This window comes from Pithys albifrons, chromosome 3 (genome assembly GCF_047495875.1).
Source record: "Pithys albifrons albifrons isolate INPA30051 chromosome 3, PitAlb_v1, whole genome shotgun sequence".
Taxonomy (NCBI): Eukaryota; Metazoa; Chordata; class Aves; order Passeriformes; family Thamnophilidae; genus Pithys; species Pithys albifrons.
In genome coordinates, this window is record NC_092460.1 from 32,580,213 (window position 1) to 32,608,058 (window position 27,846).

Consider the following 27,846-nt stretch of genomic DNA (forward strand, 5'->3'; position numbering starts at 1 on the left):
GCCCCGCCCACAGACCGATCGCGCCGTTCCCATTGGCCCTGCCGCCGGGAGCCCCGCCCCCGCCCCCGCGAGGCCCCGCCCCTCCGCTGGCGCCCCCGTGCCCCTCCCGCGCCCATCTGTTCCCGGCGGCGGCTCCGCGGGGCGGAGCGGGAGCGGTGCGATGGGCCCGCGCAGCGGCGGCTGCCCGCGGTAGGGGGGGGGAAAGAGGGGGCAGCGGCGACGGCAACAGCGGCAACAGCAGCAGCAGCAGCGCCCCCGCCGGCCCTGAGCCGCCCCGTGCGCGGGCGGCAGCGAGGGGGCAGCGCGGGGCCGCCGGGGGGCGGCCGCTGAGCGGCGTGGCGCCGGGGGGCGGGCGGAGCCGCAGCGCCGAGCGGCGGCCGCGACACCACCACACGCAGCCGCCCGCGGAGTGAGGGAGGCAGCGACCGAGCGGGCTGGACGGCGGCCGCGGGAGATGTGCCCGGAGGAGGACGGCGGCTGCGGCGCCGGCGGCGGTGGCAGCGTGGCCGGCACCGGCGGCCCCGAGGCGGCGGCGGTGGCGCTGGACGAGCTCCGCTCCTGGTGGGAAGTCCCGGCCATCGCGCACTTTTGCTCGCTCTTCCGCACCGCCTTCCGCCTGCCCGACTTTGAGATCGAGGTGAGAGCCCCGCGCACGCCGCGCCCCGTCCCGCCGTGTCCGCCCCACCGCCCTGCGGGTCCCGCACGTCGCTGCCCGCGCCCGGCCGCACATGGGGCGGGGGCGCCCCCGGGGCCCCGGAGAGCCGCTGGGTGCCGGCGCCGAGCGGCGCGGGGTGTCGCCTCCGCTCCCGGCGGACCCCGCAACTTCCCTGCGCCTGCCGGGGCGCGCCCGCAAACTTTCGGCGCGGCCGTCCCGGGCAGCGGCGGGGCAGGAGCCCCCCGGCTGCGGGGGCGGAGCGGGGCCGGGCCGCATTGTTCCGCCGGGCCGGTGTCCGCACACAAAGGTGGCGGGGGAACGGACGCGGCCGTGGGTCCCCGTGCCCAAAATGGTGGCGGCGAGAGGTGGGCCCGGCGCGGTGACCCCCCAGCTCCCCCAGGGGTACCGGCGGCTGTTGTGGAGGGGATTCTCCGGCCCCGCTCCGGCTGTGCCCGACTCGCCCCCTTTTGTTGCGGAGGGTGGGGGTCCCCACCTGGCCGGGGGCGCGCCGAGCCTTTCTCCCGCATCCCTGCGCGGCCGGGGCGCTCCGCGGGGTTCCGCTCATTGTGCGGCTCCGCGGAGCCTCCGGGGAAGCGGCGGTGCCTTCACCACCGCCCTGTGTCCCAGCGCAGGGAACGCTCTCGGCTCTAGTGCCCTTCATACCCGTTTTCCTCTGAAACTTTCTTGTGCGGGTTGCGTATTTTAATTATTTATTTTTTTAAATTTAATTTTCATTCTTATTTTCATGCGCGCGCGGTTAGCGTCCCGTAAATATTTTGTGTGCTTGGCTGCAAATGTTACAAGCAAAGTGTGTCCTGGTAGGAAATCTTTTGTGCTTGCTGTGAAAAGCTATTCTTGCCAGCGCGTTGGCAATAAACCGGGTGAATAACGTGGTGGCGTGTGTTTTTTAAAGACAGTAATTGCCCCTTGAATACGAATTCCAAAGATGCTTAAAAGTTCAATGGGATGCGCGAAGCCCTAAAGAGCAAAACTCCTCGAGCAGGATGTGAATTTCTGAAGAGGGGGAATCCCTTATGCGGTACGAAATCTTGAAAGGGGATAAGGTCTCTCAATGATGCAACTTCTTGCGAAAGGGAACTCCCCTCCCCCTCCTATTGATGCCAGACCATTAAAGGGGGAGGCTCTCCGGGCCCAGAAGCGCAAAGTCTTGAAGGAACCTGAATTTACAATGATAAAAGGGCCAAGGCACTAGCCTTTCACCTTTGGAGGCAATTAGCATCTGGCTTGCTTCGCAAATGGAGTAAATGTGGGCTCCCCTTTGGTTCCCGGAGCACGCTTAGGCTGGGGGAGTTAACATCATCATCACTCGGAGCAAGTTAACTTGTTTTTTTGGGGGGGATGCCCGGGAGGAGGAGGGGGGCCGAGTTGGTGCGGGGGGTGTTGCAGAGCAGAAGCAGCACACCGAAAACGTCGCCAAAAAACTCGGTGCGCGTGGATGGCCTGCAGCGCTCGGCAGAGCCGGGTTTTAAAGAATGGCGTTTGTCCGAGGGACGGTGGAAATTGCGGTTGAAATCGGGATGCTGCGAGAGGACGAGTGGCTGTCACGACTCTGCGTCTTCAGGCACGTGGAGTGTATCTCCTTCCCCAGAACAGTGTGGGCAGCCCAGCACAGGCAGTTTCAAAAGTTGCTGTTCCTTGAAGCTCACCATCTTGTTACGTCTTGCCTGGTTTAGTTGTTCCAGCCTCATCACTGGTTTCAGGGGTGTCTGGGGACGGAGCTTTGCACAAAGAGCTTGCTCAAATAGTTCACTGTGTGAAACCGATGGCCAGCGATGGGACTTACACTTTTTTCCTAAAAGTACGCCTTTGTGATTTGTTTATTTGGCTGCATAAAGAAAGGCTTCTCTCGCGGTTTTGGATTTAATAATGCCTGTGCCCCCTTCTCACTGTCTCATTGCTGCATTTGAGGTGTGGTTTGAGTTTCAGGGGTGTCTGAATAAAATGGAGGTGGCTGTTTTTCTGGGGGTTAGGGAGATGCTTAAGACTCTAGGCACGTATTCAGGGGAAATAAAACACCAGCCAGCCATCAAAAACTGAAACTGTGCTCACCTACAAATGATATTTTCTTGCTATAGCTTTGGTTATTGTGAGGAGATGTGCTTGTGGCTGAACACCAGCGGTTTGAGAAATGAGTGCCTTTTCCCTCAAAAGTTACTGCCCCTCATGAGTGACCCAGGTGTGACTGCCCCTCTGCATTTGGATGCAGAGGAAAGTGGGTGTTTTGAGTCAATCTATGTTTGTGGAAGGAGAAATGGAGATGTCAGGCTCAGAGGCTTTCAGCTGGTGGATGGTCATGCTCAAACTCCTTGAGCTTCACAGCTAATGTTTGTCCAGCTCTGCCCAGTATCTCTAAGGGATGGCTTCACTCTGGATGCAGCTTGCTCTTCTTGGAGGATATTCTCTTCTTCCTAGGAAGTCTGAGCTCCTCTGAACTTAAATCCTGGTTGGTGGCTTTTTTTCCCATTTTTCTGATACCAGCATATCTCCAGTGCAAAGTATGCTGCTAAGCTCTTACAACATCATCATAAAAAGCAAATGTTTTAAACAAACCTTAATTCTGATTGAAACAAATATCCTCTGGTCTCACCCTCCCTCTGATTTCAGTAGGCGGGTGAGGTTAAGGTTTCACTTCTGTAGTGTCTGCAGTCCCCAAACTAGACAAAACCTGATCTACCAATATGTTTGTGTTCTAATATGGTGTTCCGTTGTTTGCTTTTAAAAAAAAAAAGTGTGTTTTTTTTGTTTGTTTTGTTTTCTTCCCTCCACCCACCCCCCCGATATTTTTTCTTCTGATGGGTCTGTCCATAGCTAGCTGGAAGGCTCTGTAATGACAGGCCATCTGGACCCATCCCTCCCATGCTGAGCATATTTGCTGATGGTATTTGAGAAGTTTGGTGTCTTCAGTAGAACAGGGAGGCAGCACGGAGCTCTTTTTTTATTTATTTTTTCCCCTTTCCAAATGCAAACCCTTCACCCTCTACTTACTGGCCTAGAAGAAAGTGAAGCTTCCAGATGCAAGGCTGCCATCCACAGCTGGATGGCAGAAACCTGGGAAGCAGATGTTTTGTTTTTCTTTTTGCTGGACCAGTGCATACACAGAGACTACGGGGAAGGGGTGTCCAGAGAGAAAGAAGCGCATCCATCAGGCGGGACCCTGGGCATTGTTCGGGGAGGGGGTGGGCACAGCTGGCCCTCATGCTGGCTCTGGCAGATGCAGGCGCCTGACGAGGCGCAGGGCTCCTCTTTTCAAATTTCTGCTGCAGCATCACCCGGCGATGGGCTCAGGAGGGGTTCAGCTACTGCCAGCAGGTCAAAAGTTCAGTGGGACAGGAGCGGGTGCTTCAGGACGTGTTCGGCTTCATGCCGTGTTTTTACATGGAACTGAGGATGGCAGAGAGCACTTCTGCCTTCTGGGGTGGGTTTTGTTTTCCTCCTCCCCTTGTAAATGGCTGCCTTGTCAGCCATCTGCTGTACAGAACTTTCATGACACTTCAGAATTGGGCTTTTAGTTGTGTTGGCTTGGTCGCTGTGTTGTATTTCTTTGTGGTTTGTAAAATCACATAATCACAGAAATGGGTAAGGTTGCAAGGGACCACAGAGGGTCATCTGATCCAACCTCCCTGCATCAAAAAATCTGTATCAAGTGCATTGGTCCTTACCTACTCTAACAGTGCTCCAGAGGGAGAAGGTGTGGCTGTGTGGGGCACATCATTTTTTTCAGTAGTCATTGCCCTGATGGACAGAAGGGATGCCTTCCACAGTCAAGTTAGTGCAGGCGATGATAGGGAATGATTTGTTTCCCTCTTCAAGACTGGACTCTAATGTGGGACACCTCTCATGACAAAGTGTCTCCTGGCCACGTGTCCTCCCCTGTGCAACTGAAACATCCTCCTGACAGCTGTAGGGATTGTTTGTATCAAAAATATTAGGAGAATATTTAACGTTCTCAACCGTATTTCAGCACAACTTGAAAACACTGGACCGGAGCCAGTGTGGTGTGGCCACCCAAGCTCTTTGGCATGTGCTCTCAGGAGCTGTGGACTCAAACATTTAGGAACTTCTGCCTGGGTAGGTTGAGGGGAGGTGACTTTCCAGAACGTGCTTGAAAATAATCAAAACATTGTTGTTAACTTAGTTTATTTGGAAAAGGGGGAAAAGCCACATTACACAGGGAAAACATAAATCTTTTCCTGTGGTTTTTAAAAGTGCCTTTGGGCAAATTGCCTCTGCTGTTAACTTCACTACAGCTTTAAGATGCTTTTCCTTGCCTCTTGCTCCTTCCTGGCACTTTGGGCTCTGGCTCTGCCTTTAGGTACATTCCTCCCACCACAGGCAGGGCACTGCTACTCTTGCCCACCTTTTTCCTCCTGTAGGGCGGTATCTGCTGTGTCAGTTCTTGAATAGGCTCTTTCTGTCAGGAATATTATGTGGCTGTTACAAACCAGTGGCTGCTACTGCTCCCGTGAGTCCCCCAGGAGGAGGAAGAGTGTGGAGAGAGGGAGAGGTAGAGAAGGAGAGAGCAAAGAACAGGGCTTCTTCTATCTGTGCAAACCAGCTTTAAAAAAAATTAATGGTGTGTTAGAATTTTAATGCTTTGAAAAAAATTCTCGTCGTGAGGACAGGATGGCCAAATATGCTTTGACCTCCTCTGTCCTGTCATGTTAGGTCCTGCCAAAAATTCTCTGTGGATCCCCTTGCTCTGCCCTCCAGATGTGTCCAATGTGATCCATGACACCAAAATGGCACAACCTTCCTGTTCTGTCAGTTGTTTGTATGGGGTTAATTGCACAATGTGGTACAGTACCTGAATGCTAAGCCTTCACCCCTCTGTAGCTGTTTGGGTCTGGTGCTGCATTATTAATTGCATTACAGTAACATGTATAACATCTGCTGGTGCCTCATCCTGTTCTGGGATAGTTGAGGTGGCCAGGTAGTTTCTGATTAGAGCATTTTAGAATCTAATTAAGATCGGTGCGGCAAGTAGGTGGTGCAAGCTGATGAAAATGTTGATGGTGAATTCATGTAGGTCAGCTCTGCTCCTTGAGGGCAATTCTGAGGTGGTTTAAATGCTTGTTCAGTAGAATAGTTCAGGCATTAGGATGCCCATCCCTCTTGCCATTTGCCTGTTCATGGTAGTCAACATTAAAATGGAAGGGAATGGGCAGTGACTGTCTGAAACAACAGCAAACAATAGATCTGCTCGCTAAAAACTTCACTTTGTGTACAGCACCTTGCTTTAGGAAAAACAAATTGGGCAAGGAAAGGTAAGAGTAATTGGCAGTGCAGGGAGAGGTGCTGTACAGAGAGTAGGCAGGGTTGGAAAAAATTATGGAATTCAAACATACTGAAAATAGTGTCAGTCCCATTGTGTGGACAGTCCCCACTGTTAATGGACCACTGTGTGACTTTGGGTTATACATCAGAGTCACTCTGTGATGGCTCGGCCTCCCCTGGGCAGCATCAGCTTCATCAGAGTAGAGGCTGTGAGCTGAGTGTTTGTTGTTTGAAAATAAAGTTTAAAAAACAAAACGAAATCAGCAGTTAATACTGTTTTTATTGTTCTTTCTACCTGCCCCATCCATTGTTTAGTTGCTTCAGTGCCCCATCCCTCTCTCCATGTCTGTTCCAGCACCAGTTCTTACTTTGCTGGTCTTCACTTTTGCTGCCTTAGTTATTCTGTTCATAATCGAATCATTAACACTCTGCATGTCAGTGTTGGGCTCTAGAGTTCATTGAGATTAATGGAGGGGTGAGGCAGAGAGGTACTTCTTGGAGCTTTTGTTTCAAGTGGTCTGCAAATTGGAAAGCATTGTATCAGTTTCCGTTTCAAATGCAAGTCACATCTTTCCCAACTGTAGATCTTAAACTTTTCAACAAGCGTTTACATTTTATATAATGATACTCAAGTGTAATTGGATACAAAAAAAGGGAATAGGTAGTTCAGGAGACTGATATGTGAGTTAAAACGTTATCTTAAGCCTGTGAAAAGAAACAAGAAGTGACTGCACGAAGCCGAAGGGTGTCTGAACAATGGATAAGGAAGGTTATTTTGACAGCAGCATTCTGAATGGATCTGAGTTAGGTGACAGGGAGGTTGGGGAATGACTGTAGCAGTCGAAGGCAGAAGAGAAAGAGGAACACGGTAAGAATTTCAGAGATTTGGATGGAGCACATGGGGGTTGACGTTACAGATTTTATGTGATGTTAGTATAGGCAATTCTTGTGCTAGCACAGCTGACACTGAAAAATCGTGCCTGGTGTTAGCTGAAGTGTTTGTGCACCCACAAGTGTACCCGTTTAAATTGAATGCATTTAGAAACCAATTTAAGATAATCATGTGCAAGTCTTTCCCCACTAGAAAAAAAAATGTTTTGTGTAGGAGCTTCAATATGACTTCGCAGTTTGCTTTGTTTAAGGAGACCCGAATACCACAAACCTGTGCCAATTCAGTCAGATTTAAACTTCTGCATAGCGCATCTTAATTAGGACTCAGAACTTCGTTCCTTTTGGAATTTGCTCTAACCAAACTAGCTAGAAGTAACACCTTTAAAGTGTTGCAGCTTTATGTGTAGACCTGCTTAACTGTGGTCTTTCTCTCCCAGCGCATAATGCCGGCAGAGCTGTGCCATTCTGCCCCTGGCATCTGTTAAGTGCCTGCATGAAGGGTGAAGAATTAACTTTTGTAATGGCAATCGATGCTTTCATAGACTTCTTTCAGGCAAAAATCTCCTCAAGAAAAGGGCTATGAGTGGAAATGACAACAGCCAAGGAGTTAAAATTCCGGAATTGGAAGTTTATCATGTAAACCTTACCGTAGGTATGATTTTTTTTAAATTTCAGTCCCCCCGCCCCACTCCTCGTTACCAGAAGCAACAGCATCTGCTGTGGTGGTGGGAACAATGCAGCCTAGTGATTCCTCCTTCCTTACAGTAGAGAATCCTGTTAAACACACAAGGCTGTGCCTCAGAGTGTATCCTTTCAGCAGGCTTGTTCCTTTTAATGGGTGCCCATTCCTGGGGTCTCCATTGTTTCACCAACAATAGCACTAGGGGCAGCTGATTTGGTTGACAGAAAATGCGTTAATTTAACAGATCTATTCCCTTTAGCCGGTCTCCTTCCTATTGTGCCCCAGTTCTCCCCCAGTTCCTGGGGAGGAGGGCCTCGAGAGCAGGGTCTGTTAGGTGGAAGGCTCCTGCAATTAGGAGGGGTTTGCAGCCTTTTGTGTGAGGAACAGAAAACAGCTGATGGGGGAAAGTGGTGCTAGTGCATTTTGCTTACTGCCAGAACACTAATTTTTCTTTTTTTGGGGGGGGGGGGGGGGGAGGGGCTTTATAGACTGCCTTTACAAGAGGTGGGGGAATAACTCAACACGATGTGCTGATGGCAGTCAAGGTCTCTGCTCAGAGGTGGTCTTGAGCCCAGCGTGGCAACTCCTTTCAGAGCTTGCTCAACTTCTTGACAAACTCTTTATATCCTATAAATGCTTAGCTAAAACACCAGCTTTCCACTAAAGGAAGTAAAGCTGCTGGTGTTATCCAGGGTAGGACTGCTGAGGGCTGGCTGGAGAAGGCAGTATATAAAGTTAATACCAAATTATTTGAAACATGAGGGGCGTAATAGTCGTCAGAGACCCCTGCCCTGGGCCAGGCCACCAGTTTTGGGGCTGGTCTGATTTAAACAGTGCATGCTCTTCACTCTAGATGCACTTAACACTGGTTCAGCTCTTACCTATATTAATGTACCTTGATTCAGCAGTGGAGGGGGATATCTTTGTTCATTTTTACACCAGTGTGGTCAAGCTGGCATGTTCAGCCTGGTGGGAAGGAGGGCACATGCTCTGCTGAGTGGGCAGTGAAACCCAAAGCTTTGCTTTTGGGGGCTGCCAGCTGCCAGGAGGATCTTGGCTGCCAGAAGGAAGATCTCGTTCCCTTTCAAGCCCTCGCCTCAGCCACGCTTCTAACTCTGTGGTTTGCCCCTTCCCTGGCACCAGCCCAGCTGCTCGTTGGGTCCTGGCCAGGCTTTTGCGGGGGTTGTAGTTCTGTGGTGGGAGCGAGACCTGCTCTTGGTGGCTGCAAGCGGGTCAGTCTGCTGTGGCTCTTGAAACTCTAGCCTTAGTTTAGGTCTGGTTACTGGGGTTGGTGATGTAAAAGGAGCTCTGGAGGGTGTTTTTCCTCCTCATTGGTAAAGCCACTAATTCTCTGGCTCTTTTCCTCCAGCTAAGCCTGCTGTAAAGGGGCTGCAGCTTTGTACAGCCAAGGGCAGAGCTAGTATTCTCCTTTCTGGTGGGCCTTGTATGTAGGGAGTTGTGTGGCACCAAAAATACTTATATATCCGTAACACAAGGGAAAGAGGATTGTGGTTGGAGGGGGGTTTTTTTGTTTGTTTTAGAGGCAAAGGGTGAGAGTTCACTTAAAGAGCTTGACTCTTAATGGAGCTTGTCATTGTTGCTAATATAAAACAAATGATGAGCATGGGAGAGGAGTCAAAGGCTCCCTCTTCTGGTGTGCTGGAAAGGTTCAAATGCTAAAAAATAAGGAAGGAAAAACACCCCTTCCATGCTTTCCTGTGTTATTTTGAGACCTCAGTTAGGCCTAACCCCTACTGGTCCATCATGCAAGTTTCTTCATGAATAACTAATATTAAGGGGTCTCCATAAAAGGGAAATGCATTTTCAAATGACCTACATTGTACTTGTAAGTAAAAGTGAGTTCTAGTTTCAGAAGGGTTCTCAGTCTGAACATGGAAGATGGCAGTCCTGCTCATCCTCATATCTGACATTTATTTCTCAGTGCTTCTCTCTGCTTCTCCTCTTTCCTACATCTTCCTCTCACAAAGATCATGTGGTGGCCTGTGCAGCTCCCAGGCCACATGTGTGCATTGGCATGTAAACGTGTTTGGGATGATTGTAGCGGCCAGGTATGCTGAGCACTCTCTAGAAAGTGTGTCCAAGACTCCAGCACTCCTGTTGCTGCAGGTCGAGTCTGTCCAGAATTTGAAACTTATTAAAGGTTGATTGATGGAGAAATGTGCACAAGGAGTAGTACTTTGCTGGGACTTTTAGATGGATTTTCTAAAAATTTTGTATAAAGTGCACTACCTCTGAAATTAAGAGGATTTCAGAGCATTACAGAAGAAACTTCTTTTTTCCTTTCATATTTTCTTATTTTTCGCTGGACAGTTTGACGTCACATGGCCATTTTTCCTGTATTGTTAGTGTGGACTCATGAGCAGTGTCTGGTGGAAGCCAAGGACATCAATTCTCAAGCTGCCTTCCCATGGCAGTTCCTGCCACCGTCACGGATGGCAGTAAAACTGCTCACCCGGATTAAAAACCGCAACACTCTTTTTCTTTAAAGTGAGCTATGTCTACCCAGAAGCAGTTCCTCCAGCCAGCTCCCTCCACAGCCCCACAAAAGGGTTGTACCAGCATGACTGAAGCAGTGGCACAGGAATGGAAACAAGCAGTGGGGAGGGGAAGGGCTTTTTATAGCTGACACTTCTGGTGAAAGAAACGCTTATCGCAGTGCAGCCCTGGGTAGCAGGTGGAGTGAGCCTGCACAGGTAACACGAGGTCATGCAGCCATGAGGGCACCTGGGGAAGAACCCTTGTAAGCCTCTGTAAAAGCAGTTTTTGGGGCTATGTCAAGCCTTGCTATATTTCCTTTTTTTTTTTTTTTAAGTAACGTTGTGGTTAGAAAAAGTTTAAACTGAAGTTGGATGATGAGCTTGTAAATTGTTTGTTCCAAAGTCAGTCCTGAACATGCAGTTGAAATCAGTTAAACTTCGCTGTAGTCTTGCAAAAAAACCAAAATAGTGCAAAACTCTTTCTTAGAAATTCAGGCTTTTCTTTTAAAAGCAAAACAAAAAGCATCTTCCTCAAAAAAGTTTCCCCGAGGCTCTGGCCACCCAGCAATGGGGATATCTCTCCATCAGGATTTGTTTTCCTGTGCTGAAGGGGCTGGAGCAGCTTGCCATGTCGGACAGGGCAGCCATGTAGAATGAACAGGGAATAGCAGTCTCGGTTTCCTTCCTTTCAGCCCGATACAAGGTGCTGAGGCACTGAAGACTATTTTGCCCTTAGGATAATTGTGTGTTGGAGAGGATCAAAGGGTTTTTTTTTGGTTGAAAAGGGATTTTCTCCATGGACAGCTGCAGTAGTGCATTAGTAGTGCAATGGATTATCTTTCCATGATCTGTAGGATCTCAACCAGCTACCGAGGGGCCCCACTGAAGGCTGCTGCTTGTGGGAGGCAGAGTGAAAGTCTCCTGTAACAGGGAGACCTGTAATGCCTGGGAGCTCGGACCACTTGACTCCCCCTGCCCCAGCAGGGCGGGTGGTGCTGGATATTCTTAGACTGCAGATAGTGCTGGGAGCACTGGGAAAGGGAGCCCAGCTCTGGGTTATGACTAACTGCAGCTGATGCCCTGCATCCACCCTGCTCTCTGATGGAAGTGCTTATTAAGGAATGCGAGAAGCGAGCTGATTCCGGCTGCTGTGGCATCCCCTAAAGGGCAGTGTGTAATTTGGGGAGGGTGTTGCAAGTCCCTTGGTGGAACAAACTACTCTCTATAGTAAACATCTGACCTGCGAAATGCCTGGACTTTTTCATTTTGGGAAGTTTTGGATGATGGCTGATCTGCAAATAGCCATGGCATTGAGAGGATGTCCCTTCACATGCCTGTGCTTTTTGATGGGGGGGAGGGTTAGGGCCTGACTGTGGCAAGGGTGGCAAGAGAGGATGGGACAGAGCTTGGTGCTATCAGAGGTGGAGATCAGGTCATGCTGTGCCTCCCTGACCCGGTTTCAGGGCCGGGGGATGAGGGGGCTGGAATGTGCAAGGCGGCAGAGCTGTCAAGGAATGCGGGTCCCCAGGTGGTCGCTTCAGTCACTTGTGCTTAAGTTGGGCTCAGATTGCATCTGTGTGCTGGTTAATGAGTGTTGGGGCAGCTCTGCCCTGGCAGGTTCTCCTGTCTGCACATCCTCAGGTAGCAGGATGCCAGAAAGAGAGGGGTGACAATAGTATCTTGGGAGGCAATAAACTCAGTCCCTCAGCATTCTTAGAATGTTCTGCTAACTTTAATGATGGAAATTTTATCACTTTTTGGTTGGTTTTATTTTTGTGACTAGTGAAGCACAAGCTGGGATGAACCCAGCTTTGGATTTCAGGGCTGAGTTTTTTTCAGGACAGGCAGATAGAAAGACTTGTCTTTTTTTGTAAGCAGGACTGGTTTCAGAATTAAAGGATGAACATGCACTGCCATATGATGTTGTGTTTTTCCTTGGAGTAGCAACTACAATTTACAATCATTGCCTAGTCTGTAGCCAGTTGGGAAGAAGGCTGCAGTGAAGGCATTGATTATTAGTGGATGCTTCATTGTGCTGTCCATGCCTGACTTTCTTGATCCGACCAGTTTCCTTCATTTGGAATGGCCATAGTCAGCAGAGAGAAGAGAGGGAGATGTGTCTTCCCTCTCAGCAGCACTGTTTCTTGTTCATGGGGTATACTCAAGAAAAAAGGGTAGGTCAACAGGAAGTGTCAACACATGAGTATTCTCACAGAAAGCCAACTGGCTGGCTGGGGACTGCTTGCAATTTTTCTGTTTCCTCTTAAGATTCCCTCAGTATTTGTTTTCAGAGTGGCGACTTAAAACTAGTGCAGTTTGGTGTTGAGCATATGGAGGCTCTGCTCTTTTCCTGGGAAATGCACTGGCAGAGTGGAAACATCATCAGAAAGGTGATCTAGCACTCAGAAATGTGAAGACGTGCTGGCAGCTGTGGCAGTTGTAGCTGAGTTAGCATTTAAACTGGCAGTGAGGACACACAGAAGTAAGATGCAGCAACACAGGCTGGAGCTTGGACAGCAGCATCTCCCGGGCTCCTTGGATGGATGCTGGGATGGTTTAGTTGTGCTGAACCACATCCTGCTGCAGCTCCCCTGATAAACCTGGGCTAGCTAATTAAAAGTTAGCATGTGTGCTAACAAATTTTTGATGTGCAAAAAGCGGCTGTGGTGTAGAGGAGTAGCTGGTGCTGCTGTTTCAGAAAGGGCGTTTGAGCTGGGTCTGAGCAGGAGCAGTTGTGCAAGTAAGGAGCTGATGGATGAGGTGGTGTGTCAGGCTTGGGCTGGGCTGCACATCCCGGCTCCTCTGCCTTGCTGGGCTGAGACTGAGTAGGAGGCTGAGTAGTAGCAGTTGGAAGAGGACAGCTGAGCTAACACTTAAAAAGGCAGAGAGGTGGGAAACTCCATGCCAGGTCTTGGAGTTACAATCCTAACCCTCTGCTTGTCTCTTCCTTTCCTCCCCCACTCCCAAAGCCCCTCCTGGGCTGTGTGGAAGTGTCCCAGTTCTTGCAGCTGTGTTAATTGTAATGGGTCATTTAGTCCTGAAATCCCTGTTTAAAAGGGGCAAGTCCTTGCCTCGTGTGACAGCTGCCGCCTTGCACTTTTCCCCAGGCTGGAAATAACTGCATATGACACAGGAGCAGAGTGTGGCATGGGGGAGGGAGGAGGGTTTCTGGCTTCCTCTTAGTGCTATCATGGCTTTGCTGTGTGACTCTTCTCCCATGTAGACCTTGGCAGAGCCATACCCCACATATTTAGCAGATCTCTGTGTTGGCAGTGCCTAGGCAATGTGCTAATGGCCTGGCGCTCTCCACACTGGTCCACTGGAGTCTTCCTGTGCATCTGGGAGGGACCAGAGAAAGGACACAAGGTGGTGGTGATGCAGGACGCTTGTCTGGGGCATCAGGGAGCCTCTCTGGAACCAATCTGCCCATCTGGAAGGGGGAGCATAGCTGTTGTGTGCAGAGGCAGAGACAAGGAGAGGGAAGGTGGGAAGATTTCTGCTGCCTGCTCCCATCCCCTCTTCAAAATCCAAAAGCTTTGAGCCCATGGAAACCTGGCCAGCTTTTCCTCCTAGCTGAAGGGCTGTCTCCTGATTGGAATGACAGCTTTGAACTGGAAGACATTATTTCATTAGCGTGCTAATCAGATACAGAGATTACCTGATTGGCTACTTAATAATTAAATGAAGTTGCCTGTAATTCTTTGAGCACACACAGAACTAATTAAATTAACCCTTCACTGCCCTGCATGCCTGGGATGTACTTGTGTGAAATGGAGAGGGCAACTTGCCCAATGTGGGGACTGTGAGCAGAAGGGTGTGGTGGTCATGAGGTAGCCCGTTTTGGGCTGCCAGAGTGGTCTGATCAAGAGAGGAGAAGATGGCACACTGTTGTACCCCTTCAGTTTGGTTGCCATTTGGCATACCTGGTATGTGTTCAGTATGTCTGGCAATGCTCTATCAACAAATCTTATCCCCAAAAGGCCTAAAGAATGCACTGGGATTATGTAAGCTGCTGGCAAGGCATGCACTGTAAACCAGCCCATGGCTGACCATCACCTGGTGAAAAGCAAGGTTTGAGTGAAGAAAGATGCACTTGACAGTTCTTGAGGAGAAAGTCAAGCAGAGACCAGAAGATGTTCTCCTGTACTTTCGAAGCATTCTGCCCCGTCCCCAGTGGCACACAGCCTCAGACAAGCCAGGTTGTTTCCATGCATTTGGCAAGATTCCACTACTTAAACTTCTTGTTGACCACTGTATCTCTCTCCTGCTGCAGTGTCTGCTCAAGGAATTGCATTTTGCACATGCTCACAGGGGCATATTTCCTAAAGTTTGAGGAAGACACAGAAGTCATTCCTATCGGTGCCGTAACTTTCTTTATTATAGATCAAAAAAAAATGTCAGAAGAGTAATAAGCAGAAAGTTTCCTTGTGTTTTCCAGCCCCAGTGCTGTGCCCAAGCTTCCACCTTCTGTAATGCAGTTTTAAATTTATATTGAAAGGCTAAATCTTATACTGTGTGAGAATATTGTTGCCATGTTGAAGACATTCTGATCATTTCATTGCTAGGGTAAAGAGTCAGCATCTATAATTTTTTGTATCCACTTTTAGTACTAAGCACTGGGTTGAGGCAACAGGAAAGCTACCTTGTAATAATCCAACTCTCTTCCCTTGCTGTTGCCACCATCTTCTTCTAGACTTTGCCCATACATGTTAAAATGAAACTGTCAAATTAAGCACATTTCACTGTCAGCCAAAGATAAACTTGGCAGAGAAGAGCCCTTGGACCTTCTGGCCTAAGTTAACCATGGTTGGCTTCAGCTACCCCAGTAAGGAATTGCTGTGTTGTGCAGAACAGCTTTCCCCTTACCCCTGGCCCTTGTCGAATCTGTCCTCTTTCTCCCGAAGATTGGTTGTAGCAGCGGTGCCCTTGGAGACAGCAGAGGGATAAATATCTTGAGCCACTGCTTTGTCTTTAAAATCTGGCTTCCACATGACAAGCAGCTTGAAATGCCTTGGAAAACAGGTCAGGAGACTGAAGAAAACAGGGAGGCTGGGAAACAAAAGGGCAGCTTTCAGGGTAATTAGATGGTTTCAGTGCTCCCTCTGGCAGGGAGCCTTCGCTGGTGAGACATGACCCCCTGTGCTACCTCTCTGCGGATGTGGGGATGCTGACAGGGTTGGAAGGAAGAGCAGAGAGAAGAGCCAGCGAACCTTGGGATCGCATGTCCCTATTGATCTCCGAGATTTAGCATCTCCACCTCCAAGGGAAGCCATCAGGAGAGCAGGTCCTTCCTACACACCCCCAACCCATCCTGCGGCAGACCCAGGTCTGGGATTCCCACCTCGGACTCCCAGCCGGGATCTCTGGGAAGGTGCTTGCCCCTGTTTTGTGAGCCAATGGGCAGGCACAGGTTTGGGGGAGGCAGGGAAGGTGCCTACAGCACATGCAAGGGCGAGCTGGAGCCCAGCTGCAGAACCCAGTCAGGTTTTAGTATTATTAATATTTGATGGTATCCTGTTGTAAAAGGACAATAAGTAAGGCTGGCAGGTCTGTGTCAGGCCTGTTGCTGCAGTAAAAATTTGGAGGTTTCTGAAACAAAGGATATTCCAGTGTGCGGTGGAAGTGGCCATTTAAATGCATCTGCCCATAAAGGTGCTGCCTGCCAGCAATTTTTATATCGGAGCTTGTGGGACCCACTCCTGTAGGGAGAATCATGCTCTGTCAGACAGAGCCTGAATGCTGGAGATTCGGTTTGGGGATGGAGCTCAGGGAGGCTTTTTACCTCTTGTGTCTTCCTCTTTGTTTTTGTTTATGGGTTTACGAAGTCAGATTAGCATTTCAGTGTTGGAGGCGAAAGCCCTTGGGCTGTGGTGGAAGGTGACCTGGTTCAGCCGGTTTGGGATTACTGCTCCTTTCCCAGCACTCTCCTGCCTTCCTTTCCTTTCCTCCCCTTCCCAGCTCTGATGAGGAGCAAAGCCTTGTGGCTTCTGCCTGTTGGGAATGTGCCCAAGCTGCAGCTTCAGACTTTCCAGCCAGTCTGAAGGTAGATGGGCAGTGTCACCGGGAAGGGTAATTAGCCTCTTTTCAGGCAAGGATAATTTTTTACTGTTTTAAATGATAGCACAAGTTCTGGGGCAATTAAAAAACCCAAAACAAAACCACAGCTCTCAATCCAGAAGTTGTTTGCTTTTCCTGGCCGTAGCTGCTGATGTAATAGGTGTTGCCTGTCCATAGGCTTGGCTTTTTTTTAATCAAGGGAATCTCACTGTCCACAGTCCTATTGCTTTAATGAAACAGTGTTTTGAAGAAAACAGAAGCCCGTGCCCTTTTCCTCTCCCTGTCAGGCATAACACTGTATTCAGTCACAGAAGTGTGAATTTAGGGCAAGTCCAGTGGGTTCAAGTCAATGCACTCCAAGACTTAGGCTGTAACTGCAGAAAGCAGTGTCTCATCTGAAAGCAAAATTTTGTCTGAGGGCTATTCTGTGTTTGTTCACTAGACCCGACTGCTGTTCCATTGGTACCCAATCCATATGTTGATTATAGAATGCTCTAGGAACAGGTTTACATGCTCCTGTAACACAAGACTTGTATGTAGTTGAGCTCATAAACTTACATTCACACAAGAAGCTTAAAGACGAGGTAGCTTGAAGATAAGAACGCAGTTGTGTTAATTGCTTCTTTATTCTGAAGAAAATGTGGGTTTTTTTTAAATATCCCCCTAATTTGTTTAAATTGCTCATACGGCTTTCCCCACCCTGTGCCAAGAGGGCACTGTATTCTTTGCTGGAAGACTAAAAATACCTTCTCAGCTTGTAACTATTAACAAGAAGTGTTTTGAGTCTGAGTAAAAGAATATTTCTATGGATTAGTTTCACCTCAGCTGTCTCAAGTTGAGTTCTGATTTGCTTGTTTTATACAAATATAGTATTTTAAAACTGCTAGTACTTTGTGCAGCCTCTCTAGGCTAGGACACTGTGCACACCTTCATTCCTCAGTTCCCTCCACATGATTGTCTGTCTGCTGTCTGGCAGAGGAGTCCTTCAGCGTGCCAATATGTTAAGCTGTTGAGAGAATGGGGAGAGATGAGATGAAGGTATTGTTATGCTGGAAGGTGTTAATTGGTGCTATCAACCACTTGTTTGATTTCTAGACAATTACAACAGTCCTTGAAGTTGTGTCTGAGCCAAACAAATGGCAGGGGGCTCTGCAAGTTCCCCATCTTCTCTTTTTTTGAGTGCTTATTTCCCCACTGCCACTCAGCAAAGTTAGCAGGGCTGTCTATACACACTTGAGCGAAGAGGATGTGCCCGGATCTTGGGGGTACTGCAAAACAAAAGTTACCGTATTGCATGTGAGCCCCGGCTTAGCGTGGTGGCTTGGCAGGGGCAGGGTATGGGGAGGAGATGCTGAACTGCGTGGGGATATTTCTGGGTTCCTTAGCAGAGTACTAATGTATTTGGGTGACGATTTCTTCTGTGATGTTTGCTGTTTAAGAGGCAGATGCTTGATATTATCTAGTGCAGAGTCCTCTTGTAGGACCAATATCCAGATGCCAAATAGAATCCCTTATTTGTAGTCTGAAATTTCTGCCCAGAGAGAGGGCAAGTGAAAGTCTCCATTCTTCCCCTTGTAGGAGGGACAAGGTTGTGAGATGTGGCACCAGAAGAGTGTCTTGCTCCTCTGCAGCCAAAGAGGAGGAATCCTCTCCACTGCTGCCCTTTCTCCTACTGCTGGGAAGTAAGGAACTATCCTCGTTTCTCTGATTTATTTTTCTACTTTTTTCCTGGATGCAATAAGAAGTGGGATGGGAAGCAGCACCCACTGTAGCTTGCAGACGGGGTGCATGAATGCCTCCTTCTTCCATCAAAAGGTCCAAGGAATGTTGAATGTTACTCAACCATACCTTTGTGTGAGAGAAGTGATGCCAAATGGACACTGAGACATTGAAGGTGTAAGTGACCTGTGGAGACCATTATGAGAGAATGGTCAAGTCAAGATTTAATTTCAGAAAAGAGTGATAAGGAAGCCCAAAATACAGAATTACAAAAATAGGTAGTCAGAATGAACATCTGTAAGTCTCTTGTCCAACCTCTTGGTTGGATTGGGGCTGTTACCAGCAATAGATCAGGTTAACCATGGTCTGAAGAATGCATAATGGTTTTCTCTGTTCTTTTCCCTTTTATCATCCTGCAAAAATAGAGCAGAATTGTCAGAAGAGTTGTTTTAAGAGAATATATAGCAATGCAGGGTCTAAAACTGCTGAAATTAAGCTTGGGCGAAGGGGAGCTGTTAGTTCTGAGGCAGGGATACACCTTTTGCTGGTGTTTTTTTGAAACTCTGTTCAAACTGTGACCAGTAATAAGTCAGGGTTGGAAATTGCCAAGTCTTTTTTCTTTCTGTAGGGAATAGTTTGCCTTTGAGACACGATTGTTGCTTGTGCACTCATTCCTTCTTCCAGAAGTCGTTATGCAGGCACTCCAAATGGGACCTGTGGGTAAGCACCACACAAAGCAGCAGCTGTTGCCTTGAGAGAAATGCCTTGGGCCAGACAGGAAGATTTTTTTTTTAAATTATTGAAAACAGATAACCAAGAGTTCTGGCCTTCAGTCTTTTAATACATAGCTTGTTTCATCCACTTCTGCATGCGCAAAGTCTATGTGACTGTCTAGTCCCTGCATCCCTATAACCACATTTTCAGGTGTGTCAATGCAACTCTTTCTGAGGCTAAACTGAAGTGGGTCAGGCAGCTGATCTGGACAGAAGATTAAAAAAACAGAAACCATCTCAACTCCCATTCCCTCCAGTTATTTTTTGCCTGGATTAGTTTTATGAGCTGGCTTATGGAATGGTCTGGCAAATACTTGTGCCAACCATACCATGGTATTGACTTGGAATAAGTGGTGAGGATGAGCAAAGGGGCAAGAATAATCTAGTGTTCAAAGTGGACTGTCATGTCAGAGTGATCATGCAGGAGTTTATCACTGTCAATGGAAAGAAATTGAGAGACGAGAGGAGTCTATTTTAGAATGACATGAATCACTCTGAAGGTGTTTCCCTCTTTTCTCCATGGATGATGAAGAGGAACTGAATGCACCAGTTCAGACAAGACACTGAAATTAAACCTCACTTTTTGACTCTTACCTTTTAATAATGAAAATATTGGCATGCATGATTATTGCTCATAATGCTTCACCTTCAGTGCTGTTATAAATACAGAAAATGTCACCAGCTAGAAGCAGAATCCCAAACTTTCTCGCAGGGCAGTTGTGAGCAATAGCAATACCATGAAAATGCAACTGCTCACCATCATGTAACTGGTTGAAGAGCTAATTATTAGCTCTGAGGGAAAAAACAAACTTGGAACTGCTGTCCATTACCTTACCTTTGGCTAAGGCTGCCCATAAAATGAGGATGGTCCTGCTCACTTTTCAGCATTGCTGCCTGCAGTGATGCTTTCAAAGACCAGTATTGTGTGCTTGCCTGCTAATGTAATTTGTGCTTGAGCTCAGGTGGTAGTGATGGTAGAGAAGGTTGTTGCTTCAAACCACTGCTGTGTCGTGATAGTGAGGGTTTATTGTACATTACTGGGGGATTTTGTGTGTGTGCTGAAACTGATGCTAAATGATTACAAACTCAATTACCTGACAGGAAAGTATAGATTTACAGTTGTCTCTGCACCTTTAATTCAGCACCTTGTACCTGTAGATGATTGGTTTTAATTACAGGGTCACATGCTTTTTCCATGGCCTTGCTCTGTAGGGCAGAGGAGGCTGTGCATTGAATGAAGCTGTTGCCTATTTGGTTCTCACCTCATTTGCTAAAGAAGTTTGAAGGTGGGCAGGATATGAGAGATGAAGACTGTGGTGGGAAAAGAAAGGGTGTCTGTTGGTTATGTGAGGGTGTAGTGCTGTATCTGTCTAGCCAGTGGGAAGGCACATGGGAGGTCCATTGCTCTATCCTCTTCTGGCCTAAGAGATCACAGCTCCTTTTCATCCACCAGTTCAACTTTGTGGGGCTGTGCTTATGAAGGGAGGAGGAATGATGGAGGATTTGAAGCGAGATTTTGGAGACTTTAGTTTGGGGGTTTTTTTAGCTAAAATTATTTTGATTGTCTGGCTTACAGTAGAGCCCCAAAATGAGTGGAAGAGGAGTAGAAATAGAGAAATAAGGATGGGTTTTGCCAACAGAACCATACTGATGTCAAGTTGCATGTTCAGTCTCAGCGCTCATCGTTGTTGCAGAGACTTAGGGCTTCTGGGTGAGGTGCTTATGCCTCATTTCTCACAAGAAACCTTAATTTACCTGGCTGGGTGGCAGTGCTCTCTTCCAGAGCAACTGAGGACAGCTGTGGCAACACAATGATTCACAAGCTATTGTGGGAGCTGGGAAAGAGCACAGGTGAAGCCAAGGGAAACTGGCATGAGGTCCTAGCTGACATCATGGACAGGCCCCACCAGTTACTGCATTGGCTGAAGCACAGAGGGCAAAGGCTCCTTCACCCACTATTTGTATTCCAGAGCTCTGGCTTGGGCCCTGGCTCTTTCCATGTCTTCATTCCCAGCACCTGGGCATCCAGATGATCCAGATAAGGGTGTGTTTTTCATTTGCTGAATTAGCCAGCTGAGGAACAGCCGTGGGTGGCAGCCAGTACAGAGCCAAAACAGGGAGTTGTGTTAAAAATGGCAGAGTTGAGTTTATGCTCAGTACAGCTTTGTGGCATTTCTGGTTCAGGCTGAAGCTGTCTTAACTGTACTGCCAAACTTTAGCTCTAGAAAGTGCTGAAATGGAAATTGGTGCTGCAGGGAAGAGCCAGCCCCTGCCACAGGTTCCCTCGGTGGCTTTGGTCAAGGCACCTTGCTCTCCATTGCTTTCCCTGCTACTGGGGTGTATTACCTACCCACCTTCTCAAAACCCTGGGAAAAATAACATTTAAATCTCTGTTTTAAATGCTGACATAAAAATGCCAAGGATGGGGCTTGTGGGATTCTTTTTGGGGGTGAAGGGAACAATCTCAATTAGAGGTGCAGCCACTGGATGCTTAAAAAGAGTGGTTAATTTTGCTTGTGTTGATCAATTTTTTCCTCACCAATTTCTCATTTGTCAAATCAGATTAAAAATCATTAACTTGTAAATAGATTGAGAAAAGAGTTAATGCTTATTGGATTGAGATGCTACCTGGAGGCCACCACAGAAAAAGGTCTGTGAAGCGATTAATAGCTTATTTGGTGGCCAGGCTCAGAAGTGATGTAGCAAATTAGGCATAGAGATTCATAAAGAATAAGAAGGACAAAAATCAATATTGAACAGCTGTCTCTACTTCCTAGTCTCACACTCTCTTGTACTGAATGAAGTGTAATGGAGATGTATGTGATTACTCATTTTATAACTATTATAAAGGGTTTGAATAATGGGACAGACTTCAGGTTGGTTTTCAGTCCTAAATGTAACATTTCTGTCTTCACATGCTGTCACCTGAACTGTCGCGGAGTCAGCAGTCTGAATGGATTATATGAAAGAAATAGTTATCAGGGAGGCTGTGCAGCAGTGCAAAATCTGAAATACACCAGTTAATAATGAGTGAAGAGTGAAATAAGGGTTTGGGTGTCCTTGTTTGGGTGAGGACAACAGGGAACAGGGGGGAAAATGAGCTTTAAGGCTGCTGGAATTAAAGGAAATGAGAACGGAGGTAATTGCCTGGATCAGCAATATACAGTGTCATACTGGTTGTTGGTTTGAAGTGTTGTGGTATCAGATGGCTCTCTGACTGTGTGATTACTACCAGACTCAAAATTGCAGGATATGCAGCTATGACTCAGAAGACAGATGATTTTTCTGATAGACATCTGTAAGACTTAACTTTTCCTTTTTAATAACCTAACTATTGTAGTCTCAACAGATCCGTGGTTGCAAAAATGCAAATTTCTGTCTGTCTGATGAAGTTGCCTGTATGGAGTGGATGTTGTCAACAAGCTGGCTGGTGCTGCTGCTGCTCCAGTCTCTTCAGGGATAATAGAATCTGGGAACAATTAAGAGGCAGAGTAATCAGTTCCTGGGGGCAGGAGCGTACCCTCTTGCTTTTCAGCATTCCCTTGGCTGACTCATGAACTCTGTTGATTGACTTGGGAAGCAAATGAATCCAGCTCTCCTCCACAAGGAAGAGTTATGGAGGCAAGGTGGTGAGAGGAATACATCAGATCTCGGGCAGCTCCTGCCCTCTGTGCTGTGGAATATACAATGACTACTTAGCTGCTAAGCAAGTAGGATTTCTTTTTTTTTCCTTTAAGCTCTGTCCATCCTTTAAACTAAGAAATACAAGCTATATCTGGGAAATGCTCACACATAAGCAAAGATGACAGTCTTGGCAGCTTGCTGGAAAACAGACTGTAACTAACTGTAGTTGTCCAAAAATATATGCAGCCATAAGATTTGCAAGCACTTTTTGTATGGGCTTTGGTAAATGAAGTGGTGTGTTTGGCTTCACATCTCCTTGGGCTTGTTATTCAGCTGTTCCCAAGCAGGTAAGTGAGAACTTTGCTTTGGGGTGCAGGTAGACATCCCTGCTTTAATGTACCCTGAATTTCCACTTCCTTCTGCCTAGGAATCCTCAGGGGTTTAGTGGCTGGTTAGTGAGCACAGGCAGGCAGGATCCCCGGGGCCGGGCAGCATCCTGGTCTCGCAGGTGAGGCACGATGTGGTGCTGAGGGATGAGGGGACATGCCACAAGTTTGCTGTGTGAGCGTGGACAGGCTGCAATACAGAGCAATCATCTGTCCTCCAGTCCTACATGTGGGAAACACAAGAGCTCAAAGCACGAGAGTGCTCAAGACGTTTCTTTTTTCTTTGGTGTTACTTAGTTCTTTTGCCAAACAGTTTCTTCTTTTTTTTTCCTTTTATTTTGAATACTCTGTTTTGATGGCAGTGTTCTCTAGGTAGTTACTCATCTCCCAGGCACATGGAGCAGGGGGATAAAAGCTTGCAATACACCAAAGCTCTTGCAGGCAAGAGATGGGCTGCACAAGCACGACTTGGCCCTAACCAGATTTGGCTTATGACGGTATCTTACATTCAAGGATGAGAAAAAGGCCAGTTTAAAAAAAAAACCAAAAAACCAAACAACCTCCCAGAGGCTGAGTGTGCTGCTGGTGATAGGAGAAACTGCTGAGGGAGAGAGAAGAGACCAGCACGGAAAATAAGCTCCTGCTCCCTCAAAAACATGCATGCAGAATGATAGCGGGGTGGGTGTGGGGGCGTGTAAGCAAGTAACATCCCAGAAGCTGGAAGAATAAAATGAAAAGGCAGCAGGATCAGCCCGCAGATGAAAGGCAGCCCCTTTAACATTTGCTCCCGGACTCCGGCAACTCTCAGCAGTTGGCTGGAGACTAAGCTGGACGGTCCTGTGGAGCTCCAACAAAGGGACGAAACAAACCCCCGTCCCCCGGGGCCCCCCTCCCCGACAACGCGTGAAACAACTTGATAAATGATTGCTCTGTCAGGGGACGAGGGGATGGAGACGTCTGGGAGCACAGGGGGAATGTATCTAATTCAGGCGTGAGGGGAGCTCGGGGTGGGAGAGGGGAGCAGGCTGAGGGACGGTGGGATGGGGGTACGAGGGTTCCCTGCCTTGGGAGCAAAATTGGTAAGTGTGGTGAGGTGGGAAGGGGCGAGTGGCTCTCCGGAGAGGTTTCTGGGGAGCAGGGGCTTGGGGGGCTCGGGTGAGCCCCCCGGCTGTGCTCTGCCTCCAGCCCCTGTGCTCGCATTACCTCATTTACAGGGGATGGCAGGAAATGCAAACCTCCCCCCTCCGCTCCCAGCCCAGTCCAGTACGGACTGATAGCATTGAAAGCTGCAGAAACAGGAGCCCATGCCCTGGCTCTATTCAAGGCAACATTAATTACCCTAAAACAAAAACAAGAGGAGTTCACAGCTGGGGCCCAACACTTCAGATTCCCCCTCCCTCCATCCCTCCTTCCCTGCTGCTCCTCCAGAGTATGTGCACGCCGGCTATTTATACAGTGTCCCTTCTAAATGACCGATACCGGGTCCAGAGCAGCGCCGGTGCCCCGCGCTCTGCCAGCGGGATTTGGGGATGGCACAGCCATCTTGTAGGCACCGACGGGCCACGGGTTGGATCCGTTCTGGGAGAGAGGAGCATGCCACCACCACCGACCAAAAAAGGCTGTGCAGTGTGTGGAAAGCACTGGCAGCTGGAATAACGAGCGGTCCTACATAGTCCACAGGGCTGCTGACAGAAAGCCGGACTTGGGTAGCTTCTCTTGGCAAGGATAGGAGGGAGCATTGGGAAAACTTCAGCGAGTCCTGCTGGAAGAAAATAGGAATTTGGTAGTGGCGTATTTTTCTCCCTCCCCCTCTGTGGGAATGGAGCAGAGAACTTAATTTAGAGCCTTCTAGAGCTGCTGGTTAATAGACGCTTGATCCAGGAGGCAGCTGCTGCCACCACTTACAAGGTGACCCAGAGCCCTGTTCTAGCATGTCCCAGGCCACTATGTCATGAGCACCAGTTGCCAGGAATAGAGAGTGTGCAGCAACGTGTATAAATAAATAAAATGGGGTTTGAGTGCACTTCTGTGTTTGGCTGATGAAGAGGAAGGGCCTGGCTTCAGGAGAACTAGATGCTGAGTTTTGTTGTATTGGTTGCTGTCACCCATCTAAAAAGAAGCTGGTCCCAAGCCTCACTCTTGGGGCACATCAGCAATAAATATTAACAAAAATGGGTAAAATGTGAGGAGGAGTATTCTGAAACGTGGAGGGCAGTGCTTGCCAGCTGTCAGCTTCAAGCATGTCTTCACAGGAGAATTTGATCTCCCCTGGGTATTGCCCTTCCCCTTCTCCTCTGTGCCCCTGCCCCGAAGTCTGTGATGAGCTTATTAGCAAGTGCTTTGGCACAGGGCAAGGTGGTTTGCCTGCGGTGGAAGCATTGCATTCGTTTGGGCTGCTAACCCTCTGACTGTGCACGAAAGGGTAGAACCACCTGAGTGCTTAACGCCCTCTAGGACCTCCCTGAATTCCTCTTGTGTCTCCAGAAAATTAACTAACAAATCCCCCCCAGTTTGTCCGAAAGTAATTTTGGAACAGTTACAGTATGAGAGATGCCTTCCTGGAAGTGCTGGTGTGTGCAGTCCCTGTAATACCAAACACCACTTGCACTCGTTTTGGGTTAAGTGAAATGATGTTCAGCTCAGTTAAGCAGACCTATTTATTATGTAGAGTGGCCTGGTTCAAGCACTGCTACAGATTAGGAGGACAGGGGACAGGGAATTAGTCAACCCTGTTAAAGCTTTGCCTAGCAGTGAGGAGGAACTGCAGATGGCTGTGCCTGGTCTCTTGGTCGTGCAAAGGCCCCCAGTGCTTTGTTTTATTACAGAGACAGCTGTCAGCCCTGGTAACTCCCTTGGACTTCACTTTCAGAAAGTAGTGGGTACAGTTTGCCAAAATCGCCCTGTGTTAGAAAAACCCAATCTATAGAAAGACTCTGTACTGTTTGGTTTGGATTATCAAGAAAGGAGGGTAGAGCAGAAAGAGGTTTCATAGAATATTCTCTACACTTTCTGTACTTCAATTTATTTTTTTGGAAGCTGAAACAGTGGGAATAAATAGCCACTAAACCCACAAAAAATAATAGTACAAGCAAGGCAAAGAATGATGTTCTTTGTGATCATTTGCACCAGCTTGCAGCACTTAAAGTTATTAAAGTGTAACACAGGATACTTTTTAGAATGCAAGACCCTTTCTCGAACTCTAGCAGGGAACAAATCCTTTCTTGTAAAAATAGATTTTGCAAGTGCATACAACAGTCAGGAATGTAGATAACCCATTTGTTTTCAACTTACTGCAAATTCCCAGCTCATGTAGGACCATCATCCACCACCATCATGTAGCAGTGCACCTTTTGCACCAGCAGCCTTACCGGATAGTCTGGGCAGTAACCTCCTGCCGAAGGCCAGGGAGGACAACTGAATGCAGTGGTTTCTTTTAAAGCCCCTGCATAACCTTACCAGAACTTGTGCTCTTACATAGTGGTAGTCGGTTGGTGGCTTTGGGGGAGTTTTTTTGGTGTTTTCTTTCTTTTTAAGGAAGTAATTTCCTTCACAAAAGGGAAGTATTTTTTCATGTAAGACATAATTAAACTGGAATTCATTGCCACAGGATGTTGTGGATGCCAGAAGTCTAGATAGGTTCAAAAAGCAATTAAACAAATTCATGGAAGCGAAGTTCATCGAGGGCAATTAAGCACAAAGATACAATCTCTGGCACAGGAAGTCTTAAGCCACAGCTTGCTAGAAGCTGGTAGGGGGGAACCTTATGGTGTGCTTGCGCCATTCTTACGCAGCCGCCAGGTATTTGCTGCTAGTCTCTGTCTGGGGCAGGATATTGGGCTCCATGGAGCTTGGGTCTGACCCAGTCTGGTGGATATATTCATCTGTTGTGCTTTAGCCAAGATGTGAGGCATCCCAGTTTTGCTGAGGAAATGCTAACGGCATGTAGAGATGCATGTGATCCTTTGGAGTCCCTTTTCTGTGTTGCTTTTCTTTCTTGCAAGCAGAAAGCAGAATCAAGAGCAGGTCTGCTGGCGGCACGGAGAGCTGGGCTCACAGGGGAGGGAGGGGGGCAGTGGGCAAGGAAGTGAAACCGGGCTGCTCAACCACTGTCCTGCTGGCACATGACGTGGTCTGCAGAGCTCACGGTGTGGTGTTCATGGATTAGCTCCAGACACTTCATGTGCTTCCAGAAAATTTGTCTGTGTGAGTCCTGTCTTCCAGTAACCTGCCCTCTTCAGCCAACTGCTTTCTCTGGTATGCCTAAAACACGACTGCCTTTGAAAACGGACTTAAAATGAGACTGCATGCTGATTAATAGCACACAGAGAAATTTTTCAGATGGAAGATACCTTGACTGTTAGGCTTTTCTTTAGTTTTATGCTTCCTGCAGTTTCCTTTGTTTCAGAAATTTAAGTGAAGCACTGTTAATAGGATGTTAAGTGCTGTCATTCAAGGTGGGTAACACATGATTATAACTTAGTTATTAGAAAACACCTGATTTATCTCAATTGTGCCTCTAACTTTATATTGAGAACTGTAAACGCAGTAATCAAAACCACTCAGATCCTCCCTCCCTACCTGGGGAGGCTTGTAACTAAACTGCTTTGTGAGAGGATATGTGTCAGGGTGCCACGGCAAGCAGAAGTAGTTTCTGTCTCAAATTCATTGACAATTCAGAGAAACAGGCAGTGTTTTAATTCATTGATGTAAAAAATGCTGAAGGTTACTACTCAGAAGTGCAAGAGCCTAGAGTGTGATTGAAAGTATGGATGGAGAAATTCATGTTGCAAAGTGTGTGCTATCATGTCTGGACATAAATATTTGAGACTGGAGCTGGTTGGTGGGGCCATTCTGGATATGAGAACAAGTGCCTTGCAACTTTTAGCCAAAATCATTATTTCATATTTTTCTTGAACCTTCAGTTCTGGAAGATGGTTTGAGAACATTCCCAGTTCAGAGAACCGAATTGCACCAAATTTATTATAATTCTAAAAATCCAATGGGTTGTGTTTGTTGTGAGCCCGACACCATGTTCTGTTTTACAGAGTAAAGCAGACCACTTGATCAAGAAAGGTTGTAAGAGGGGGATGTGTTCTTTTTAAATATAGCACATGTCCTTTTGTGTAACCTTGTTTCTGAACAGCTTAATACGAAAAAGATTTAAAAAATTGAGGGGAAGTCACAGAGTATCAACCAGAATAACAGCAGGAGAATGACCCTGCTGTAAAGAAAGATTGAAAGACCCAACTATATTGGATGTTTACCT

General features: G+C 47.7%; 1 protein-coding gene across 2 annotated transcripts in view; it reads left to right on the forward strand.

Annotated features, from left to right (window-relative positions):
- Positions 1–316: 316 nt before the first annotated feature.
- CECR2 (CECR2 histone acetyl-lysine reader) overlaps positions 317–27,846 on the forward strand; it is a 92,785-nt gene continuing 65,255 nt past the window's right edge. For both annotated transcript variants that reach the window (XM_071551264.1, XM_071551265.1), the window contains exon 1: positions 317–637. In XM_071551264.1, the coding sequence (XP_071407365.1) occupies positions 455–637 (183 nt within the window). In that variant the 5' untranslated portion in view covers positions 317–454. The remainder of the gene's footprint in view (positions 638–27,846) is intronic.